Here is a 23,912-nt window from a genome sequence, read left to right as displayed (position 1 = left end):
GTAGTCCCCCCATGTTCGGCCATCGAGTGTGTGCCGGCCCTCGGCTCAGCTCTGGGTCGTCCACGACAGGCCCCATTTCTCCAGGGGCGGCTGGGGAACTACATGTTCCAGGGCACACGTATGAGCGGTTTCTATGGCCTTGTCACAGTGTGTCTGGCCGACAGCCATGCCGTTTAAGCTGACGTTGGTTCTGTCCGGGATACCTCCAGCCGGTGGTCGCAGGACGGGTAAGTAGTGGCCCCTTGCCCTGGCAAGGTGGTATGGCTGGTGTTTTCCCTGGGGAGGTCGACTGAGGGTCCATCCTGCTTTCCTCTCTCCCTTTCCTCTCCCTCCTTCCCCATACTGGGTAGCGGCTGTGAGGGGGGGCCTCCTGGGGTCCTTTTATTTCCACCGAGGACCATGTGTTGCAGGGGGCTGTGTTTTTACTATGGGGGTGCTACTGTCTGCTGCGCTGTGTTGGTGCGTCATGGGGGTGTTTTAAACTGCGCATGGCCGCTGTTTTGCCGTGGTCAAGGTTTACATAGCTCGGCGACCATTTTCTTGTAGCCCGCTGGTGCTTTTTACCTCAGACGGTGGCCATCTTGGATTTGTCTTTGCCTCTTGTGACGGTTTTAGCACTGCAAAAGACCGCAAATCATCCCTGTGGTGACAGGCACAGCCAGCTTCAGAGCACACCTCCAGGTTTTTTCAGCTCATACTGCAATCGGGTGGGGTGGTGAGTTCCCTGGGGGCCTCTGCTTCTGTTTTTAGCAGCTGGGAGGTGACCGGTGGGTGATTCTGCCTTGCAGTGCCGGGTGACACAGCGGTGGGGCATTATGGAGCCTGAACCTGGTGCTTCTGCCCCAACAATGGCTGAGTTAACCCTTGATGCCCCTGCCGCATCTGTTGAGGCAATGTCGGCTGTCCTGGAGGCGTTTCTCGCCAGGTTTGAAGCGACAAGTGGCCAGAAGGGGGTAACAAGCGCCCCCCTCCCTGAGCCTGCTTCTGGGGATGTCTCTGACACACAATCAGGCCCTGCTATTGCGTCTGGCACTGGTTCTGTCATGTCAGATGATGCAGGCTTAACCCACGCGGACAGCAAGGATGACTCTGCTTCAGGGTCAGTAAATGAGAAGGAATTTGTTGGAGCTCTTATTTCTGCAGTGTGTGATACTCAAACTTGAGGATTTGGCGGAGGAATCGGATGTGCCAGTCCCTTTTGGGTTCCGCAAACCGCCACGCACCACAAAAGTGTTTCCTTGTGTTCCATATTTGGACAAATTGTACAAGGAATGAGATACGCTGCAGAGTTTTTGCTGTTCCAAAATACTTTGCGACCCGTTATCCCTTTGAGGAGGACTTTTTAAAAAAGTGGGTCTCTCCTCCGTCAGTGGACCCTCCCGTGTCCAGACTGAGCAAAGCTACCTCGTTGCCTGTGGAAGAGGCTCCTGCCTTTAAGGACCCCGCAGATAGAGTGGAGGCTGTGGCCTGCTCTATGTTCACAGTAGTTGGTTCGGCTGTGAGACCGGTTTTGGCTGGGACTCTGGTGTCAGACTCTGACCGAAAGGGCAAAGCTTTTGCTGCAGGAGCTGGAGGCACAGGATGCTTCCGAGACCTGTAAGGACCTGGCTGAACAGTTGGTTCAGGGTCTGAAGTTTTTCTGTGAGTCAGTCCTGGATACACTCCCCTTGCTTTCCAGGGCCTCCGCCTATGCGGTGTTTCTGCGCCGCCTTGTGTGGACCAGTCCTCAAAGAAGGCCTTAGTGGATTTACCCTTTAAGAGTGAACGGCTTTTTGGGGCATCCCTGGATGACATCATTAAGGATGCCACAGGTGGTAAGAGCACGTTGCTCCCACAGTCTGGGAAGGGCAAGGAGCCTCGCCGTAAGAAATGCCCTCCTTTACTACCCCCAAATGTTTTTTTTTTTGTGTGCCCAGTGCGGCAGGAAAAAGTTTGCAAGGTGCCAAGACCCCCGCTGCGGGGCAGAAGCGCGCCTGGTACCGCAAGCCTGCGGACAGACCTGCTTCCGCATGAAGGTCTGCCCGTGTCTCGGGTGGGGGCCGGCTTCGCGAATTCGCGGCTCGGTGGAGGTCGTTTCTTTCCGACCGTTGGGTTTGCGAAGTTTCCTCGGGGTACAAGATGGGGTTTCTCTCTTGTCCACCAAACTGATTTTTTCCTTCCAGCTTCCTCCGGATCGCCGGAAGGCTCTGTCAGGGGCTATCCAGGATCTACTGGGCAGGGGTGTGATTGTGCCAGTTCCCTCGATGGAATGGTTTCAGGGGTTTTATTCCAATCTGTTTGTAGTCCCCAAGAAGGAAGGGGTCCGTCCAATCCTGGACCTAAAAGCCCTCAATTGTTTTGTCAAGATGCAAAAATTCAGGATGGAGTCGATTCGCTCGGTATTGGCGGCGCTCCATCAGGAGGACTTTCTGGCGTCCTTGGATATCATGGACGCGTACCTGCATGTTCCCATATGCACAAAGCACCAGAGATTTCTGCACTTTGCGGTCGGGGAGGACCATTTTCAATTTGTGGCCCTCCCGTTCGGCTTGGCATCGGCACCACAGGTTTTCTACAAGGTGCTCGCCCCTATCCTGGCCCTGCTGAGACAGCAAGGGATCGCTATCGTGGGATATCTGGACGACCTTCTCCTGCGAGCTTCCTCAGGCTCAGAATTAGAAGAGGACGTGTATCACGTGTCAGACCCTCCAAGAGTTCGGCTGGCTTCTGAATGTCCAGAAGTCAGTGTTAGTTCCGTCTCAGAGACTGGAATACCTAGGGATAGTCCTGGATTCCGCGGAGGTGAGAGTTTTCCTCCCAACGGAGAAACTTCAGACTCTGCAATCTGCAGTGCAGCAGTTGTCGACCCAGAAGTGATCATCCCTTCGATTCTGCATGAGGGTTCTGGGTCTGATGGCCTCTTTTGAGGCTGTTCCGTATGCCCAATTCCACACCAGCGAGCTACAGAAGGAAATTCTGTCTCGTTGGGACATGCTCCCGTCATCTCTGGATTACCAGATTCAGTTGAGCCATCTGGTCAAGGCTTCCCTGGTGTGGTGGCTGACGTCTCCGGTGCTTCGGACCGGGAAGTCGTTTCTGCCGTGCCATTGGACAGTGGTCATGACTGATGCCAGCTTCTCCGGCTGGGGGGGCATTTGGGGCACCCGGTCAGCCCAGGGGCGCTGGACTCGGGAGGAGTCCCGCCTGCCAATCAATATACTGGAGCTCCGAGCACTCAAGCTGTGCCTTGCCAGGTGGTCCCTGGATCTGCAGGGCTGACCGGTCAGGATCCAGTCCAACGCCACGGCCGTGGCGTACGTCAATCATCGGGAAGGCACACGGAGCTCAGCTGCAGCGACGGAAGTCGCGCACATCCTCCGTCTCTTATCGGCCGTGTACATTCCGGGAGTACAGAATTGGCAAGCCTGTCGACTACCTGTCGCCAAACACTAGACCAAGGAGAGTCGCGCACATCCACCCTTGGCACGTGCCGGTGGCCACTAAAGGGGCAGGAGCAGGATTGACCAGGTATCATTCTCGGGCCGTGGATTGACAGCTTGACCTGGAGAGGAGCAACCTGATTGGCCACATGGATGGCTGTACTTGTGTTCACTGCACACAGTGCTAGCTGCATGGTGCATCTTTAGCCCTGACCACTGAGCATACAATAAAAGCTGCATGGTGCAGTGAGCTGAAGCTAGAGAAATCTTCAGAGGGATGCAGGAGTGTGTGATGTAGAGAAAACCGTAAAGTGAGCTGAGCTGTGCAGGGAGGAGCAAATCCCAGAGGGACTGGAGGAGGGGTGAAACGGCACTGCAGGGTGAAAGAGTGAGCTGTAAATGTACGTTCACTGCCCTCTGTACACTGGGCTGTATGATGTACTAATGATGACTGCATGCTGTATGCCATGCTATATATTCTACGCTCTGGACTACTACACTCCTTGTGCTATATTGTACAACAGTTGCTGTTTGCTAAGAAGTCAGTGTTTTTTGTTGATGTTTCAAGGTAGGCTAGGTTGCAGGATTGCATTTGCAATTGAAGATGTACTTTTTTTTTTTGCCCCTTTTTACAGTCTTTCCGATCAGGTCCGCCTATTAGTTTTTTCAGGTGGACATGATCGGAACCTCCTTTCTTCTCTATAGAGTGAAGGGTGTGAACAGATGTGTCTGTTTACACCCGCCTACATCCGATAAAAACGGACAGATGGGGATATGTTCGCCATCTGTCCGGTGGATTGGTTTGGATGGCGGTCGGGTGCAAACGGACAGGTGGTCCATTTACATATGACGGCCCATAGAGGAGAGTGGTTGGTGTCCATGTGCCCTCTGCATGAGTGAATTGGACACAGACCTGTCCACCTGCTCAGTGGAGAGAACCCATGTTTAGCAAGTGGATCACAGCCGGCGTCTGCCCCATGTGAAAAGGGGCCTTACAAAGAATTGTTAGTATTTTTTTTTATTGCGTCTTTAGACTTGTGCATACAAGAACTGTGCCATATGGTTATTTTGTACACATGGTTTGCATAGTTTTGCCACACCCATAATTTGTCGTGAGCTGCACACATTTATTTTTTCCTCTGGGTGCCCAAAGCACCCCTCTCTCCCTTGAAAAAAAATCGACAGTTTTGATCAATTATTTTGGTCACATTTCTCAATCTAGACAAATGTTTTCACCATAGCAGAACATGATGGTGAGTTACCACATCCCTAATGGACAAGACGGAATAGATGTACCCCCTATGTGGGACTTAAAATTTACAAAAACGCTGGGAATATCTGAAAATATTTAGAAAATTTGAGCTAAAAAACATCAAACACTTGACGAACCACAAAATCTAATATCTTGCGATTAATGGTACATATGTCTGATGATTGCTCTCCAATATCCGAAATATATCCAATATTTTTACACTACTAAGCTAAAATACCCTGTGCTGAAAAGCACATAGAGTTGGACCACAGCTTTTAAAGAAATGGCTACTAGCTCTCCCTTGGTTCAATGCCCCTTGAGCACTGTTCTGATCAAGAGTGTTATGGCTTTCTGAGCAAAGTTGGTAATTTTGAGCAATGTTCAGGGGACATGTGAGCCCACTGGAGACCCTGACCGCTGCATTGGGCAACAGAGAAGCGGCACAACTTTCCTGTGTTCTTTTCAGCAGAACGACTATCCTGTGTAATTTTCAGCAGAAGGTATTTTTACCCATACTGCAGCCATTGGTAGAGTAAACAGCCAAAGGTCACTATATATGCAGTCTGACTGCATATATAGCAATGAATAATGATGGTTTAAGTTTTAAAATGTTCGATGGCCCCAGTGTACAATTTATCTACAGCTTCAGATTTGTCTCCACTAGGGCTTCTAAGTGTTTAATCTGTTTATCCCTTCATTTACAATTTTTTTTGCCAGTAAAATAAGTTGGGGTTTCTCACTTTGTATTAGGATTTGTTCCTAAGCTTTGGTTTGGCAGAGAAGCCATGAGCTGGGATTACGTTGAGGAAATGCATATAAATTGTAGAATTCTGCAACTGTTGTAGCTAGGTTTATAAATGGCCATATACTGTAGTTCAGACTGGCCGTTTCAATTTAACTTGAAATCTCCCTGTTACTTATCAGATTCAGGGCTGCCATGGAAATTGAATGCAATTGGTGATGCAGGAAGCAGAGAGGAGTTTAAAAAGCGCAGCCTTTAGGAAATACTACTGCGGCTGCCGTCTTGCAGACCGTGGGAGGTGTTCTTTGAATTTGGATAATAGAAATTCCTGTTTTAAATGTTTGTGCCCAGTTACAGCATTTTGAGAAGCAACTGATGCCGAGGTGATTATAGATTTGCACAGTGTTGGTAACCTGAAACCAGACATTGATTAGTTAAAAGGGACTGGTTAATTGTTTTATTATAGTTAAGAAAATAACACATGAGCAGATTATTGTGTTTTTTTTTTTTGTGTATATAAAACTATTCACAGAAGAATTTAATGCGTTAACGTATTCGTGTACATGCAACAGCTCTTCTTAGAGTTGGAGCCTAAAGATTGGCAGTGTAAACATTTATAGTTATAATTTTTTATTTTATTTTTTGATTAAAGCGGAGCTCCACCCTAAAGTGGAACTCCTGCTGATCGGAACCCTCCCCCCCTCCGGGGGCCACATTTGACAGCTTTCGGGGGAGAGGGGGGTGCAGATACCTGTCTAAAGACAGGTATTTGCTCCCACGTCCTGCCACACAGTCTCGGGTAAACTGTGGGCATGACGTCACCACTCGGCTCCCAGAACACAGCAGGAGCCAATCGGCAGGCGTACCGCGACTCGCGCATGCGCCGTAGGGAACCAGGCCGTGAAGCCGGAGCGATTCACTTCCTGGTTCCCTCACCGAGGATGGCGCGGGGGCAGCAGAGTGACGAAGGATCGCTCGTCCTCTGCTGTGGACGGCGCTGGACTCCAGGACAGGTAAGTGTCCTAATATTAAAAGTCAGCAGCTGCAGTATTTGTAGCTGCTGGCTTTTAATATTTTTTTTTTTCTGCTGACATCTGCTTTAACATTCATGTATTGTTTTTTTACAAGGTAAACAATCCTAATTATCTGCACTGATGCACGGCCCGAATGCCCTTGCATATGTACACAGTGGTGGGATTCACACCTTTTTGCGTGTATGTTGACCAGCCTTGTCGTGCATATGTGGTTTGGGGTTTATTTCAATCATTGTCAATGCACCTACAATGCATAGTAAACCATGTCCTGTACCTGACCCATCAAAGATGGATGTGAATTCACATGTGTTGTAAAGCAGTGCTTTGGCAACAAATTGGTCAAATACTTTTCTTGCCTCAATAGGAAAAGGACAGGGGAGATGCCAAGCATAGGTGTAAATGGAACTGGAGACCCCAGTTTTGAGAACCGATTTCACCTACTGTTTTATTTTTTTTTTGGACTTTTTTTTGACTTTTGCAGTGATCTTGTTTCTTCCTCATCTCCATGTAAATCACTGGTGTATATTGAACTGGGGAAATGCACAGATCCAATATTTTATGTGCAGGTTTGACAATCCTTTCCTTTGCTGTGACATCTCTAACATTAACTCTTTTAAAGTCAGCACTACCTGTGTTTTTTTTTTATCAAAAAGGCTCATATTGGGCACAAATTTGGGAGAGTAGATAAAAAGCCCACATCCTAACATGCACATTTCTCCTACCCTCTTATCGCACATCCTACTTGTGACAGACCCCCTCCATACTCCAGATTATGTCTGATGTATTTGATTTCTTTGTCTGATACCAGCATTATCCAAGGTCCCTTAGCCTACCCAGTCACTTGTTGTTGAGGCATCAGTGTAGGGTGACAACAAATAGACATGTGCGATTCCGTTTGTAACAAATGGATTTTTGTACAAATTTTTTAGTATTCATACATTCGGATCAATTCGAACATCCGAATAGCTGAAAGTACCAAATCACAAAAATTACGGAATTACGAATAAGCAAAATAACGAACAAGCGAAAATATGAACGTACGATTGGATAAACTTACTAAAATACGAAACACCGAAACGGCAAGAGAACGAAAAGGACATCTATAACGAACGATTTGCATTCTGTATTTTAAATCCTTTGTCTGTTCTTAATTTCGTATATTCGTATTTTCATTCGTATGTTCGTAATTTCATTTGTGTGTTTTGTAAATCGGTTTCTTTGTCTGTTCGTAAATTTGTGTACTCGAATTCTTTCGAGTGGGCACTGGGCAGTGTAGTTGGTTATGTATCTTAATATCTTGGCACAAAAGAGATAAGCTGATTGGCTCAGTCACATTGGACAGTGTAAAGCCTCATATTTTTTTTTTTTTTTTTTTTTGGAAAACTTGCTCATTTTGAAGTTTGTTGGCAAAAAGTCAGACCGTGTGTACGGGGCTTAAGAGAAAGTCTATCTTAATATGGATTAGCCGCATGTTGAAAATGAAACTAAAATATGAGATTGCGAATGACCGCGCCGCAATGTATTTACGAAAGTACAAAATTACGGATCCATTAAACTAAAATTATTATCTAAAAAATTAAGAATTTCGAATCAACGAAAATAAATTTGACAGAATTACGAATCATTCAGTATCAACGAAAATAAAACTGTTAGGAAAATACCAATGGGTCCGAATAGGAAAACTTGCGTCTTAAGAAATTACGATTTTTTTTTTTGTTGTGCACATGTCTAGCAACAACAGACTTTTTATTCAAACACAGGCACAAAGATCTATATACATTCAGGGACAACCCCCCCCCCCCCTTCGATGCATAATGACACAGGGCGGGGTATAATTTACCTCCTCCAGTAACATGACACATGAATATATTCAACTATCCAACCTGAAACAGTCTTTAGGAGGGGCTGCTGGAGAAATCCCCCCCCTCCCCTCAAACAGCTAGTATACATAGACATATACTGTATATCCCATAATAGGTTGCTCCCAAGGCAATAGAACAATAGGATACCGCCACACCTCAAACGATCTAGTAAAAAGTCTACAAAAGTGTGACACCAAGCTCATAAAATATTCCAGCAGTTGAAAGGTGGAATGCATTTATCTTCATATATTCCTTGAGGGATATTGTATAGAAATATTACTGTCCCAAATGAAAATGCCCCTTCATTCTTTCAATACAAACCACATATATAATACCCAGGATGACAGATGTAACATGAAATGCTGAATTCAGTGTGGTTGTACGGTGAGTCGGGTCACCCTGCGCCCAGAATAGACACAGGGAAACTTGCACATAGGAGGGGTTGGGGGAGCTGGACAAGGAGTTTCCAGAGCTGTCTAAGGTAAGCTGGGTTCCACAAGCGCCCCCCCCCAAAGTGACTCCTGTTACACTCCTTTTACACATTTTGTGTGAGACGTTCCTCGACGGTGCTTCATTACATCAGTCCACCCATAAATACCTAAACATTGATATTTATCCAACGAATTGGTGCTCACTCTTTGAAAAGAAGCAATGCTGTTTGTTTTATCAGGTTCAGGTAATGACCATAATTAATGATGATATTCTCTTAATCATGAAAAGCCTGATCAGTCATAAAGATTTTTTGTTACATTTGTTCCCAAGAAATAAGCATGGCCCAACAATGTCTCCTGAGGACATAACTGAACAATTTCACACCATTTCATACATTCTTTTTATCTGCAGTTTTTGTAATCCCCTTTGCTGTGAGGTCTCTGCTTGGCTATTGCTTTTTGTAAATAATGCACAACATTGTAATCAAAAGACAAGTAGTTAATGTAGAATTGAAGGCAACTTTTTTCCAATTTTGGATAGAGTAAGGGAGGGTTATATTCCCTGTGAGTTTCCTTTGGTCATCTGTGTAAATTGGAGAGATTTGACTTCACTTTCTGTTCCATAACCACAGCAGGAAGCAAGAGGAAATCCCTCCAAAGTGAGAAATCCTTGGTAGTTACCAGGGTCACCAGAACTAGCATCCCCTGTGGAAGATTCTGCTCTATTCCTCTTCTGGTGGCAACCCAGAATTTGGGGTTTCCTTTTAACTAGGACAAATGGAGGGGGAATCTCCCTAATTGCGACAAAGAACACACAACAAAAAACGCAGTTCTCTAATCCCTCTCCCCTCTATCTAAAATGAAAAAAGCGTTTTTCCTTTAGATTTCGTTTTTCCTAAAAATCCATTATTCATATTTCCGATAACTAACTTTTTTTATTTTTTATTCTGGCCACCTAGTTTGGTATATTGCCTAATATTACTTGTGATTAGTCTTTCACAATATGTATGCTTTGCTTTGATCTCTTGCAAAATCCATTAGTATTTAATATCTGCCTATAAGAGCAGACAGTCTCATAGTGTTGGGTTAAAGGAATGCCAGACTATCATTAGTTTTCACTGAGTACTAGTGTTTTTTAGATGTTAAAATGTATGCTATGAACAGTATGTCATCAAATTATTTGAGTTTTTTTCCTTATCAAATATTAAATTGCTTGGCACATCCAAGCTCCATTGAAGGATGTGGAGCGATGTCTCGGGTCTTATCAGTGGTTCTTGGTACCACCTAGTTGAGATGTACTCGGTACCACATTTGTACATTTACAATGCCTGAAGAATAGAGAAGCTAAATATGTTTTTATCTTTGTTTAGCGTTTGCGTAATTGATGTATAATTCTCAATTTCTTTTTCTAGTAGCACTGTGTAAGACAGCTGTCAATTGGCATTGTAATAATAATGCTTGCATTAACGGTGTGCATATATTTTTCTATTTTTGATAACTGCCGACCACCACAGAATGTTGCATAACAAAAATAAGATTTCAAGAAATGGAATACATAATGGGGCCCTACCTCCTACTAAACCATGATAAACCGTTTGATTTCTGTAATCTACTTTTCCAAAGTGGATTGGTTCCACTGAGCTAGGTGATTTTAAATAAATGATCATAAAGAATACCTGTACCATTTTGGCACAAAATTTTGCGCTTTGGAAATTTTTGAATCATATGATAAATTATGTCACGTGTATCCTATATGCAGGCATCACGTTTGGTGTGTGTGTGTACACTATCTTCTAGCCCTATTTTGTATAAAAATAATTCCAACCTGCATCTCTGTGGATACTTGAGTTTTATCATGTTAAGGATTTATAATGTGCTGAAATGGTCACAAATTGATTCCACATGGTGGGAAATGTCTAATATTTATGTGCTAAAATAGTCAGCGTTCTGATATTTACTAGGAAACCGAAATTAGGCAGACAGCTTTGATCAGATACCAATCAGATGTTTTATTAAGGCGGTTTCTTAACCAGACTCTGAACCCTAGCTATGATGGTGAGAATTTTTGTCTTGATCCAAAAGGGAACTATTAAATTACTAAAGATGCCTTCATTTTCATTTTTTCTGCAGATTATGGAGGAAACAAATACACAGATTGCCTGGCCATCTAAACTGAAGATAGGAGCAAAGTCAAAGAAGGGTAATTCTTAACTTTTATTTTTTTTCCCTATTTATCAGTTTTGCCACCCTAAACTAAAAGTAAGTGCACCTTGGTGACCTAAATAATAAGTAAACTTATTCCAGCTGGTTAAACATTTTGAATTGCTTCTGTGATTTAAGTGCCAAAGTCTAGAGCTGCCTAAATTAGTTGCCACATATGCTGCAGAGCCCCCATAAACCTGAGGTAATCTTGTATGTGCCTGTATGGCATTTTCAGGGCTAATGCCTTTGTGCGTGACAACTAGGCTTTAATGCTACATCCATTTTGACCAGACTGGAGTGGCCTGAAAATAGGCAAGTGTCATGGATATGCAATAAAATCTGGCAGCTTGCCTGTCTCATGTCTTCATTAGAGGCCTGACCCTCTTTCTGGCTGTCTTTTATCACCTTCCTCCCTGTATGGCCCCACCCAGGCCATCCCAGGAAGTCTATATTAACTGTTGCACTACAGGTCTGCAGTGCTGTTCAACCTTTGTTCGTAGCTTGTGCCTGTCTGCCGTGTGTTACGTTTACCTTCCTGTGTACCGACCCCTTGGCTCGTCTGACTTCTCCTGTTTGCCTGCTTCCCTGACCCTTGGCCTGTTCCTTGTTTACCCTTGTCTGCCTGTTGCCCTGACCTCAGCCTACCCATCACTATCGCTTGTCCTGGATGCTGCGTCCCTCTCCCTGCGGAGCATGACCTTGGGGACCCCAGTGGTCGCGACCTGGATCCAGCTGTGGTGAAGGATCCAGGTCGTCCATCCTCGCCACCAGAGGCTCTGGTGAACACAAAGCTAGGTCTTAGACTCCGTGCCCTAGGGAATCTTGGGCTCACGCTTCCTCTCTGATCGCAGCAGTTGGCCATAGGGTTCACTACCCTGTGGTGCATCCCTGACCCCAACGGGGTGCACTTGTCACCTGGCCACAGGTGACCTGACTGCAAGTATGTACCTCTTACTTACGCATGTTGGCACAGGTGTTAGGAGGGGACAGTTCTAACGCTAGTGTAGTTAAGGTGTGCCTGGAATTACACTTTTAAAGATTTGTTGAGGCTTTATATGATCTTTTAGTAAGTGGGTCTATATTCACCAAGAAACCAAGACTGGTATTTGTTGAATAAAACAACCTAGGTTTAGTTCCCTGGTAGTGTGAAAAGTCCAAGGTTCTGGATCAGGTCCAACAAAAATGTATTGCCTCTGATGCCTGTATATTTATAACTTTTTATATTCATTCAGTATATAATCTTTGTTTTGCATGTGTAACTCGCAACACCATTTCAGATTTTATCTGTTAATATTTCTTATGAAATGGCCTATTCCAGACGTTTCTGAATAAAAAAAAATCTTTAGTTGGAGACATTTCCAATGCAATCCATGCTAAAGTACATCTGTCATGAGAAGTGTCATAAGAAAGTGCCTGAAGAAACCCAACCTGGACCCCAAGGACCCACTCCACCGTCGTCCAATAACAGGTCTAAATGTACTCTCAAAGGTAATGGAAAAAGTAGTGGTACAACAGCTGCAACATCATCTAGATACCCACAACCTACTTGACCCATTTCAATCGGGATTCCGGCCCGGACACGGGACAGAAACCGCATTGCTCAAAATATGGGACGACGCTCTCGAGGCCGCAGATGAAGGAGAATCTTGTCTTCTGGTTCTGTTGGACCTGAGCGCAGCCTTCGACACAGTAGACCACAAGCTTTTATTGACTCGGCTAGCTGAAGTAGCCAGAGTCGCAGAAGGCGATTTATCTTGGTTCTCCTCTTTTTTGGAAAACCGATCGCAAATAGTGAAGTTAGGACCTTTCACTTCTGAGAAACGCACGGTATCGTGCGGAGTCCCTCAAGGATTCCCACTGTCGCCGGTGTTATTCAACATCTATCTTCGCCCTCTTTTTGAGATTATTAGCAGTCAAAAACTGCTCTACCACTCATATGCAGACGACACGCAACTATATTTCCGCATTTGCAATAAAAAGGATCATCACCTCAATCTAGAGACATGCCTCTCTTTGATAGAGGACTGGATGACAAAGAGTTATCTTAAACTCAACGGAGAGAAAACAGAACTTCTCCTGTTTAACGCCAAGCGTATGAATCAACCTACAACAACTTGGACCCCCCCCCCCCCATTCTGGGCAAAATCATCACCCCTAGCGCCAAAGTCAAAAGTCTCGGGGTCATCTTTGACTCTCACATGACATTGGACGCACAAATAGGGTCAGTAGTCAGCGGATCTCACCATCTGCTGCGCCTACTACGCAGACTTACTCCTTTTATTCCCAAGGAAGACATAGCGGTCGTGGTGGGAGCGATTGTAAACTCAAGATTGGACTATGCAAATGCCCTTTACCTCGGACTCCCCAAGTACCAAATCGCTCGTCTACAAGTCGTTCAAAATACGGCCGCTAGACTTGTGACTGGGAAAAAACCTTGGGAATCAATCTCACCTTCACTGAGAGCCCTTCACTGGTTACCAGTAAAAGACAGAATCACTTTTAAAGCACTCTGTCTAACGCATAGATGTATCTATGGGAATGCTCCCCATTATCTATGCGAAAAAATAAAAGCTCATAATCCCAATCGTGTTCTGCGTTCCACCAATCAAAATTTCCTCCAGATACCCAAAGCCAGATACAAGTCCAAAGGAGAAAGGAGATTCGCGGTCCAAGGGCCTAGACCAGGGATAAGCAATTAGCGGACCTCCAGATGTTGCCAAACTACAAGTCCCATGAGGCATAGCGAGACTCTGACAGCATCAAGCATGACACCCAGAGGCAGAGGCATGATGGGACTTGTAGTTTGGCAACAGCTGGAGGTCCGCTAATTGCTTATCCCCGGCCTAGACTATGGAACGCTTTACCAACCAGCATTCGGTTGGAGGAGAATCACTTAGCATTCAGGAGAAAGATCAAGACTCATCTCTTTTGATACCAAAGGAGACAGGAACAACAAGCGCCCAGAGGCGATTAAATTCGCATGTGCTGCGCTATATAAGTTTTCATTCATTCATTCATTCATTCATTCATTCAAAGTGTCGACTGTCATTACTGGCCTCCTTTATGAAAATGCTAGTTGCCTGGCTTTCTCCAGCGATAATAGTTGCGTCAGACCCGGAACAAGAATGTAGCTAATGATGGCTAGAGAAAGGTCAGAATTCTTCAGCTATAGAAGTGCTCCAAGCAAGTAAGTCAGGACGTATTAAACCTAGATTATCAGCATGACAGCCAGACAGCTAACATTTTTAAAAGGGGATTTCAGCAGTGCAGCCAACATTTTTATCCCATGTTCTGGAAAACCTTGTTCAACGATAATGTTCATTTCTGACATTTAAGCCTACTATAGCTCAGGCGTTAACCCCCTATGCTCTTCAATGTTCACAGTTGGTGATCAGATCCATTGCATTGCTTGCGATTTTCAACATGTGCTTTAAGTGGCCTTTTTATATTCCCCGTTCAGCAGGTATGTCATCTTTCTGCTTCCAAGGGTCCTGGCTGAATTGTTAAATCATCATTATTTTTCTCCATTTAGAGAAACCTTTCTTTTCTATTGGATGCAGTGCATGTGAAATGTATGACCCATGCTGTTCTATATGTGTCCCCCTGTAAAAGCTTAAGATCATAAGTTGAGGTGGTTTAGGTATATTAAACAACCACCCTATTGTGTCGCTAACACATTTGTACTAGTTATAGCTGTTTACTATGTGTTGGTTTCATTAAAAATTTGATTTAATGTTTAACTGATGTGTTAGTTTGCATGGTGTGCAATGACACCCCAGCGGGAAAGAGCCACCAGTGCAATGGTGGGCTGAATTAATGACACAATAAAACCTGCTACTCGGTATCAGCCATTTCAAGGATTCTTTAACTACAAGACAAAATTACAGGAAAAATATGCTAACCTGTATAAAAGGGGGGGAGGTTTTGGGACTTTAAATGAGATGCGTTTTTAGCAGTATGCAATTAAAAAAAAAAAATAAATAAATATATATATATATATATATATATAAAGAATGTTTCCATAATAGCCAGGCTCAAAGTTACCAATCAAAAAAGCACTAAACCAAATTAATCTGTCTAGCTGTATGCATTAAAAACAGAGGATTAGTTGCATGTATTTGCAAATACCTGTAGTAAGCTGCAGGCCAACGCCAAGGCACTCTGTGTGCTGCAGTCCTAACTATGAATTTTAAAGTCTCCTAAAAAGGAGCACAGGTGTGATAATCAATAGATAGGGGGCAGGAGTGGAATAAAGTGCCTCCACAGATCTACCACCGAGAGTTAATTATGCATTTTCATTTTTTGACTAGCTGACCCAGTTTGATGTGGTCCGCCTTTAGTTTGGTGATATTTTGGTTTGGTAGGCATGTTTGGTTTCACTCCTGTATTTCTTTTGTTTTTCCAGTGCTTTTTTGCCAGACCAACTATAGGTAGGGGCGGGTTTAGGAGATCACCTGCCCCCTATCTATTGATTAGCAAGCCTGTGCTCCTTTTTAGGAGACTTTAAAATTCATAGTTAGGACTGCAGCACACAAAGTGCCTTGACGTTGGCCTGCAGCTTACTACAGGTATTTGCAAATACATGCAACTAAACCTCTGTTTTTAATACATACAGCTAGACAGATTTGGTTTAGTGCTTATTTGGTTGGTAACTTTGAGTTTGGCTATTATGGAAAAAAAATTATATTCCATATATATATATTTAATCGCATACTGCTAAAAACGCATCTCATTTAAAGTCCCAAAACCTCCCCCCCTTTTATCCATTTAAAGGGATGGAAAGGCTCCAACAGAGTATTTCTGAGGTTTTCTGAACGGCTCCACTTGGATTCCACAGGCCAAACACGGTACTGCACACCTCTTTGGCTTGAATTTTGCTCATCTGACGAGACAACACTCGCAAACCAAGTCAGTTTATTTTTAAATATAGTGCTCGTATTGCGAAACGCTCGTTAAACGCGTTACTCGCAATCCGAGGTTCCACTGTACTCTGAATAGCGGAGCAATAAGAAATGACAAATGGAGACTAATCGTAATTTGAAAATATTGTATAAAAATGGTGGGACTGCCAATGTGGGACAATACGTACACAGACCAGTATATCTTGCCAGAATGAAAACGTATTTTTTACGTCTTCTTTTAAGAATAAGTCTACATCTGTGATTTAGGCTAGACTGTATCCCCCTTGAATCCACTTTGCTTCTTGCTCAATTTTCAATGTACCGTATAGCTCCTCTTCTAGGTGGTCTGATTATTTGCTCTTCACCATAAAATCTAAAAAAACTCAAATGACCACAATGCGATTCACTTAAATATTTGAACCACTCTAGTTATTTTTTGCATTCAATTATTGGTGCCATTGTAATGCTCTCTAGTTCTGATTCTAAGTGGCTAGTGGTGCAGCCTACGTACTGAAGCTCACACATACTGTACTACACTGCATTTTTTGAGCCACAATTTTATATACTGTTTGATGGATTGAGTAGCACCTGTGGCACATGACTGTATGCTAGTGCATTTTTTGTACTTGTAGCAGCGTGTGTTTAATTTTCTCCAATAACAGCCAACTGTGGAGAGACCAGATTTAGTACCAGTCAGAATTGGATGATGATTGGCTGGGGGACAACATGCTACCCAAAGTTGGTGATTGTCTGCTTGAGAATCTGCAGCCTCCTCTCAGAATGGGATGTACATCTTTCTTCTTGTGTATTGTTCCATTATTATTATTTATATTTTTTTCTATTGGCTTGACATTTGTTCTCCAATTTGTTAATGCTCTTCTATTCATAGAATAGATTGTGCTGCTTAATTTAGTTTTAATTACACTCACCTGTTCTACCTAATTTAGGCCAGGTTCACACTGGTACAACATATGCTTCGACATTGGGCGCTTACGTCGCATGACATTTGAAAAATCAATGTTTCCCTATGGGAAGCCATCTTAACTGGTCCGACACAAGTCGGGCCGACTTTGAAAATGCTCCCTGCACTACTTTGGTCTGACTTGATCATACTTCAGCCCATTGACTATCACTGAAGTCGAATCACCGTTTTGCCTGATCCGACTTTGGCATGCAACTTGTGCTCTGATGACCTTGAGGGGGAGCTCAAACAAATTAACAAATTACAAACAAATAAAAAAAAAATGTGTGAGTTCCCCCCTCTAAGATCATACTAGGCCCTTCAGTCTCGTATAGATTTTAAGGTTTACCCCCTTACGCAGAAAGAAATGGCATGGGGGGTCCCCCCAAAGTCCATACTAGACCCTTAATTGAGTACACAGCCCAGCTGGTCAGGAAAGGGGGTGGCCCCCCTCCTGAACCATACTTGGCCACATGCCCTCAATATAGGGGGTGGGTGCTCCCAAAGCTCCTTGTCCCCATGTTGATGAGGACAAGGGCCTCTTGCCAACATCCCTGGCTGTTGGTTGTTGGGATCTGCGGGCGGGGGCTTATTGGAATCTGGGGGCCCCCAGATCCCGGCCCCCACCCTGTGTGAATGAGTATATGGGGTACATTGTACCCCTACCCATTCATCTGGAAAAAAGTGTCAAAAATAAAACACACTACACAGGTTTTTAAAGTAATTTATTAGGCAGCTCCTGGAGTCTCTTCCGACTTCTTCTCCGGCTCTTCTGCCTCCTCCCCTCCCCTTTCTGGCTCTTCTGCCTCCTCCCCTCCCCTCTCCGGCTCTTCTGCCTCCTCTCCTCCCCTCCCTGACTTCTGCCTCCTCCCCTCTCCGGCTCTTCTGCCTCCTCCCCGGCTTTTCTGCCTTCTTCTCTTCTTCCGATGTTGACACAATGCTCTCTCCCAATCTTCTGCCCTCTTCTCTTCTTCCGATGTTGACACAATGCTCTCTCCCGCTCTAATGCCTGGTGTGCCGCTACTTATATTGTCACACAGTGATCCCTCCCCATGCCATCATCCAGAGGCCCTGCCCTTATGACATCACCGCCGGGGCATGATGGGTGGTGACATCATAAGGGGCGGGCCTCTGGTTGACTCCGTCCCATGCCAATAAAAAAAGTGGCACACTGGGCATTAGAGCAGGAGAGAGCATTGTCAACCTCAGAAGAAGACCGGGCAAGAGCTAGCAAAAGAGCAGAAGATGGCGGAGGAGACCCGGCATACACCTAACAAAGGGAGAAGAACCAAAGAGAGCAGAAAAGAGCTAGAGAGGGGAAGAGTCGGAGAAGAAGTCAGAAGAGTCTTTCTTGGCTGACATTACACCAGGGTGGATCCACGGCTGTAATGAAGGAAGGAAAAAACTTTGGGTGACAGTCACCTTTTCTTTTCCAGATGTTGTTGTTTTTGCTTCAGGCCCACAGGGAGTTGGGGCATTAGATACCTCCAGTATGTGTTTGCCAGACTCCAAGCATAATCATGCAGTCACAGTGCAGAAAGCAAACATGACCATTGTGTATTGCAGAAATAAGGACAATCAGGCAAACACTGGCTGTACGATCTTTAGAGCCCCACGGGCAGTGGGTATCTCCATGTATCCCCTCCAAGGGAGTACAAGGATACTCTGATGGGCAGACTCGTTCCCCCTTTAGCGTGACTTCTTCCCCTATCTCTCCACCTTGGTTGCTATATCCTCCTTAGCCAGACAGGACAGCTTCAGAATGTTGGGCCCAAACCAGCAAAAAACACTACACACCTCTCCAGGCCACAGCCCGGGGGGAAAAAAGCCTCACCAAGCCTTTCTCCAAATATTTATAGCCTCCTCCAGCTTGCACCACTGGCAAAAATACTCTCTCCCAGTGGTTGCCCAGGGGTGATGTATAACTATCTATAAAAGAAAAGGAGGGCGCACCGACCTAGTGCATTACTGTTTTAAAAGGATTTCATTAAATAATAAAACAATGATCTTACTCACAAAGGGAGTTGTAGAAAGTGCTTATCAGGCAATCAAACTGGTACACAGCATCGTCAGCAACACCCGATGACAACACGGATCGGATGGTAATAAACCTGAAAAATGGCTGACGTGTTTCATAGGCGCACCCCTTTCATCAGAGCCTAAACAGTCCGTAGTTGCAGCAACTACGAACTGTTTAGACTCTGATGAAAGGGGTGCGCCTCTGAAACGCGTCAGCCATTTTTCAGGTTTATTACCATCCGATCCGTGTTGTCATCGGGTGTTGCTGACGATGCTGTGTACCAGTTTGATTGCCTGATCAGCGCTTTCTACAACTCCCTTTGAGAGTAAGATAATTGTTTTATTGTTTAATAAAATCCTTTTAAATGGTAATGCACTAGGTTGGTGTGCCCTCCTTTTCTTTTCTAGTTTCTTGAATTCCCATGATTCTGAGGAGGGCTGCAAGATTATAGACTTTGCCTTGAAATTGGACTACATTGCCCTTTAGCGGCAAACACCAGAGCGCAGGAGAATTTTTTGTGTGTTTAATATAACTATACCTCAGCATTGCTGCAGCTCCCCTGTCTGTTGCCACAGGTGTGGGTGACACCTACTGGCAGCAGCCAGGAACAGTAGCAACACTGAATTTTAGGGGAAAACCAAGTGAGCTACTTAGCCTGAGAAAATGACTACCCCCAGAACTAAATTTTATTGGTCATTTGCTTACGGCAGGGTGACTACTGGTACAACAAGAAAATCTAGTTGCCAATTTATACTTTATACTTTATACTTGTTATATTTTCTGGTGGAATTAACAATGGGATACGATTTTTAGCTATGGGAAACTGCACAATTTGTACGTCTAAATCAATTTGATCTTTTTCTCATTCATCTGTACTTGCACTGCAATATCTATAGTTTCCAGACTAAACCAAGCAATTTGTTATTTGGGCTGTATAATTGTTAATGATTCCCCAGTGCTTACTAAATCCACCAGAAGATGAAAGGCTTCTCTACACATGTTGGTATTTCATGGAGCCTGGGACAATAAGACTATTTGGCTTCCATTCATAAGTTGAATTTACATACATGTTTTATGCTAAATTAAAGCTGCTTAAAAATCAGGTTTGCTTCATTTGAATTACTTCATAAACAAGCAGCTTTAAATTTGTTTTAATCCAAGCACCTGGTTTTGTTGTCTTGGAGCAATTCTGTCCTTAAAAATGTTAAGATACTTTTCCTAAACTTCAGGAGTTTATACTTTGTACCGTTTCTGCCTATGCTATCTTCTTAGGCCTCGAAATATCCCACTCAGGCACATGGTACTTCATTATGAAAGGCAGGAGGGAGTATAGTAGCTACAGCCAAACTTAGTCCCTTCATTGTTTGTTAAGGGACACAGAAAAAAATCATGGATATGAGTGTTATGAATCTGCATTGGCAACCAAGTAAAAAAACAAAACACACCACCTAATCATCGTGCTTCAGTTCTCGATAGTTTCCGAAGTAGTTGGGAACTTATTTTACACCGATCTGCTGTGTTTCCTCAGCAGTAGTTGGCGCAGGTCCGCAGATCCTCATGGACCAAAAATTGCAGTGGCCTGCCTGGAGTGTGACTTTTGGGCACTGGGCTCTGCATTTTGGCACTTTCCAAAACCTTAATGTACTGTTAGACATTGTTTCTTGGTTGTTGTCCACATTATCTGTTTTTCTTTCATAATAGCAGTCTCCCGTTAGTGGTGCTACCTGCCCTTCTATGTAACACTAGCTGCTTTCCTTGTTAGTAACAATTTTCATTATTGCTCCCCCAAATATACTTCTGTCCAGGAATTGAGTTCTTTGGATTTTCTTCTAGTAAAATTTTCACATCCACTGAATTTCTCAGTGGCTTTTGACCACCCCTCAGTTGGATTGCTTTAGGACATCGCAACTGTCCAGGAATTGCTACATTTCTTTGTCCCTCAATGGACGATAAAGATGGTAAGTTTCTTGTACCTACCATAAAATCAAATTCTCGAAGTCCATTGAGTGATACAGGTCCCACCTCTGTGTTTATTGGCCCTATGTATCGTATGTACTTTTCGCTCATAAAACTGAAGTGTAATGGTTAGGGGTGGGGTTATATTGGGCAGGCCTTCAACAGTTTGTTTGCTAGTGTCCACCTCCTGAAGACAATTTCTCATAATGAATTTCTCTCATAATTTCTACATTCATGTGTCCCTCAATGAACTTCAAGAAAAGATTTTAAAGTATATACAGAAAACATTTCTGGTTGGAGTCCCACATTAAAAATGACAATATGATTAATTTTAAATTGTTGACATTAGATTTACTGCAATGATGGGGTTTAGTAAATAGTCCTATAATATCAAGCAAGGGGTGCATAAACAAACATATATATATATATATATATATATATATATATGTATGTATGTATGTATATATATGTATATGTGTGTGTGTGTGTGTGTATGTATATATATATATATATATATATATATATATATATATATATATATATATATATATATATATATATATATATATATATATATATATATAAATTTTTCTTAAAGCAGACTGTTAGGCTGGGTTTACGCTTGCGCAAATTGAATGCGGGTTTTTCTGCATCCAATTCGCATGACAGGAGTGTGTTATCGGCTCTTAATGGAGTTGGTTCACACATCTCTAAGGCGGCTGCGGAGCGCACTGCAGAAGGGTCCTGTGCGTCTTTGGCTTCATATCAGGCACAAATTCGGACCCCCTGCTGCGAGTCGCTCTGCAAACAGTGGAAACCTAGCCTTAAACATGCATATATGTTCTCTCTTTCTGATAACTTGGTGGTAAGCTGACACGTATGAGAATAGTAACCACAAACGTGAAAGGTAATGTCTTAAACATGTCTAGTAAACGCGCCTGACTCACAAGACTGAATGGACAGCATTGCATATCCTTTATATGGTTCACGATTGTGTTTCAAACTGTGTTTTTAGCGGTTTGCCTGGAGTTCATCTTTCATGTGCAATTAGCCTTTTCAATGTCAAAAATTGTTACAATTGGGTGACTCAAAATTTGACTGAATTAAAAAATTGGGTATTTCTTCCACAATCTTGAACAGTAAAAAGCTTTTCTATTAGCACATGATTGCAGAAAGTCCTTTTTTGACAAGCTGTGCTTTTGTATACTTTTTGAGGCAGCGCAATGGTTTACTTAGTCCTTTTATTCAAGAATTTATAGGGCTGTGTTTAATGCCATGTTCTAGAATTCAGCAATCAAAATATTTCCTCTACGCCTAAATGTGAAAAGCGACAATTTAATGAGGTGATACTTTATTGTTTCAGTGTTCATTGGGACAATCAGTTTTAGGCACATGTGGATTAAGAATTGTTCTGCATTACACATTGTTTTAAATGGCTGCTCATTCTGCGAAACGTAATTGTTCAGAGAAGGGCTGTTTTTCCCTTGTGATGTTAATTGCAATAGGTATTTGAACACAGAAACATGTTGTTGGTTATGACTATATAACTATGAGGTGTGTTTTTTTGTGGGTCATCACAATTTGTGCACAGGAGAACAGTTTAATTTTGGCATAGGATCCTGCTTGCCAGTTCTACTCAAAGTACTTTTTCCAGAGACACCTCATAACTTATGCACTGATTCTTGGGAGCCTTACATCAAGAAGGTTTGGGAGTGAGACCAAGGTGCACCCACGCTCTACATGCTGAGAACTTTATATTTTCCAGTAAGCTTTTCTTTCTCACTGTTTGTTTTGCTTAAACTATTCTTGACACCTACTGACAGTGGAAGCAGCCATGTAACATGAAACGTTATACCTTAGGCTAACCAATACACCTACAGGTTTTAGCTAGCAATGTGATCAATTTGAATGCTGGAAGTAAGACATGGGTAATGTGTTGTTACAGCTGTGACTGATAACAAGTATGAAGTCTGTTGAATATAGAACAGTCTTTTTATTGTGCTTGCACCAATGCCTATTTGAGTCAGGACTGATATGACTACCTGGAGACTGGGTGATCATTTTACTGTAGGCAGATGCTGTTGCAAACTCTCTAGTCCGCATATTAAAGGTGTATGGCAGTAAATATTGAAAACAAAGCCTGAAATTGCATTAAAGTAATACTAAACACATGGTTTAATTTACATTCCTTTCTCTTTCTGTATGTCAGTGATGACGCTGTAATTATTGTAAAAAAAAAAAGGTACCTTTTTCCTAATCAATATACAGCGCTCACATGACCCAGATCTTTCCCAGTCTGTCTGCAGGGGAAAAAAAAGGAGTAGGAGTCTCTAGTCCTCTGCTGCTGGTCACTTGTTTAAAATCAAAATAGTCTTTGGAGTACAGAGAAAAAAATAAATCTCAAACTGTTTTAAAATGGCATACACATACCGTATTTTTCGCTCCATAAGACGCACACAGGTTTTAGAGGAGGAAAACCAGAAAAAATTATTCTGACACCAAATGGTGTACCAAAATACTTACCAATGCCCATGAAATGCTGCCTGACCGGTGTCCATGAAATGCTGCCTGACCTCTCCATGAGGTGAGAACTTACATGGAGCACCCAGACCGAGGGAGATTGACAGTTTATTTTGTCTCTTATTCCATTTGCGAATAATCGCACCAACTGTTGTCACTCTCTCACCAAGCTGCTGGGCGATAGTCTTGTAGCACATTCCAGCCTTGTGTTAGATATACAATATTTGGTCCTGGCCATGGTGGAGAGACTGGAATCTGATTGCTTCTGTGGACAGGTGTCTTTTTTTTTTTCTTCTATTATACAGGTAACAAGCTGAGACTAGGAGCACCCATGACCTATATAGAAGACACCTGGGAGCCAGAAATCTTGCTGATAGGGGATCAAATGCTTCTTTCACTCAATTAAAATGCAAATCCATTTATTACTTTTTTTAAATGCGTTTTTCTGGATATTTTTGTTCAGGCTCTCATTGTTAAAATAAACCTACCATTAAAATTAGACAGGTGATTTATTTTTCAGTACAAAATGATCAAATACTTTTTTCCCCTCACTGTAGGATAGTCATAATAGAATGAAAACTCCTCCTACAAGCTTTAAACAGACACTGATAG

The 23,912-nt window shown here is 43.2% G+C and overlaps 1 protein-coding gene across 3 annotated transcripts in view; it reads left to right on the top strand.

Moving 5' to 3' along the window:
* BICC1 (BicC family RNA binding protein 1) overlaps positions 1 to 23,912 on the top strand; it is a 294,348-nt gene that overhangs the window by 146,016 nt on the left and 124,420 nt on the right. For all 3 annotated transcript variants that reach the window (XM_040362048.1, XM_040362049.1, XM_040362047.1), the window contains exon 3: positions 10,871 to 10,940. In XM_040362048.1, the coding sequence (XP_040217982.1) occupies positions 10,871 to 10,940 (70 nt within the window). The remainder of the gene's footprint in view (positions 1 to 10,870; positions 10,941 to 23,912) is intronic.

Source organism: Rana temporaria, chromosome 8 (genome assembly GCF_905171775.1).
Source record: "Rana temporaria chromosome 8, aRanTem1.1, whole genome shotgun sequence".
In the NCBI taxonomy this organism is placed as follows: domain Eukaryota; kingdom Metazoa; phylum Chordata; class Amphibia; order Anura; family Ranidae; genus Rana; species Rana temporaria.
The sequence above is the reverse complement of the archived record's forward strand: the minus strand, read 5'-3'. Positions and strand labels throughout refer to the sequence as shown.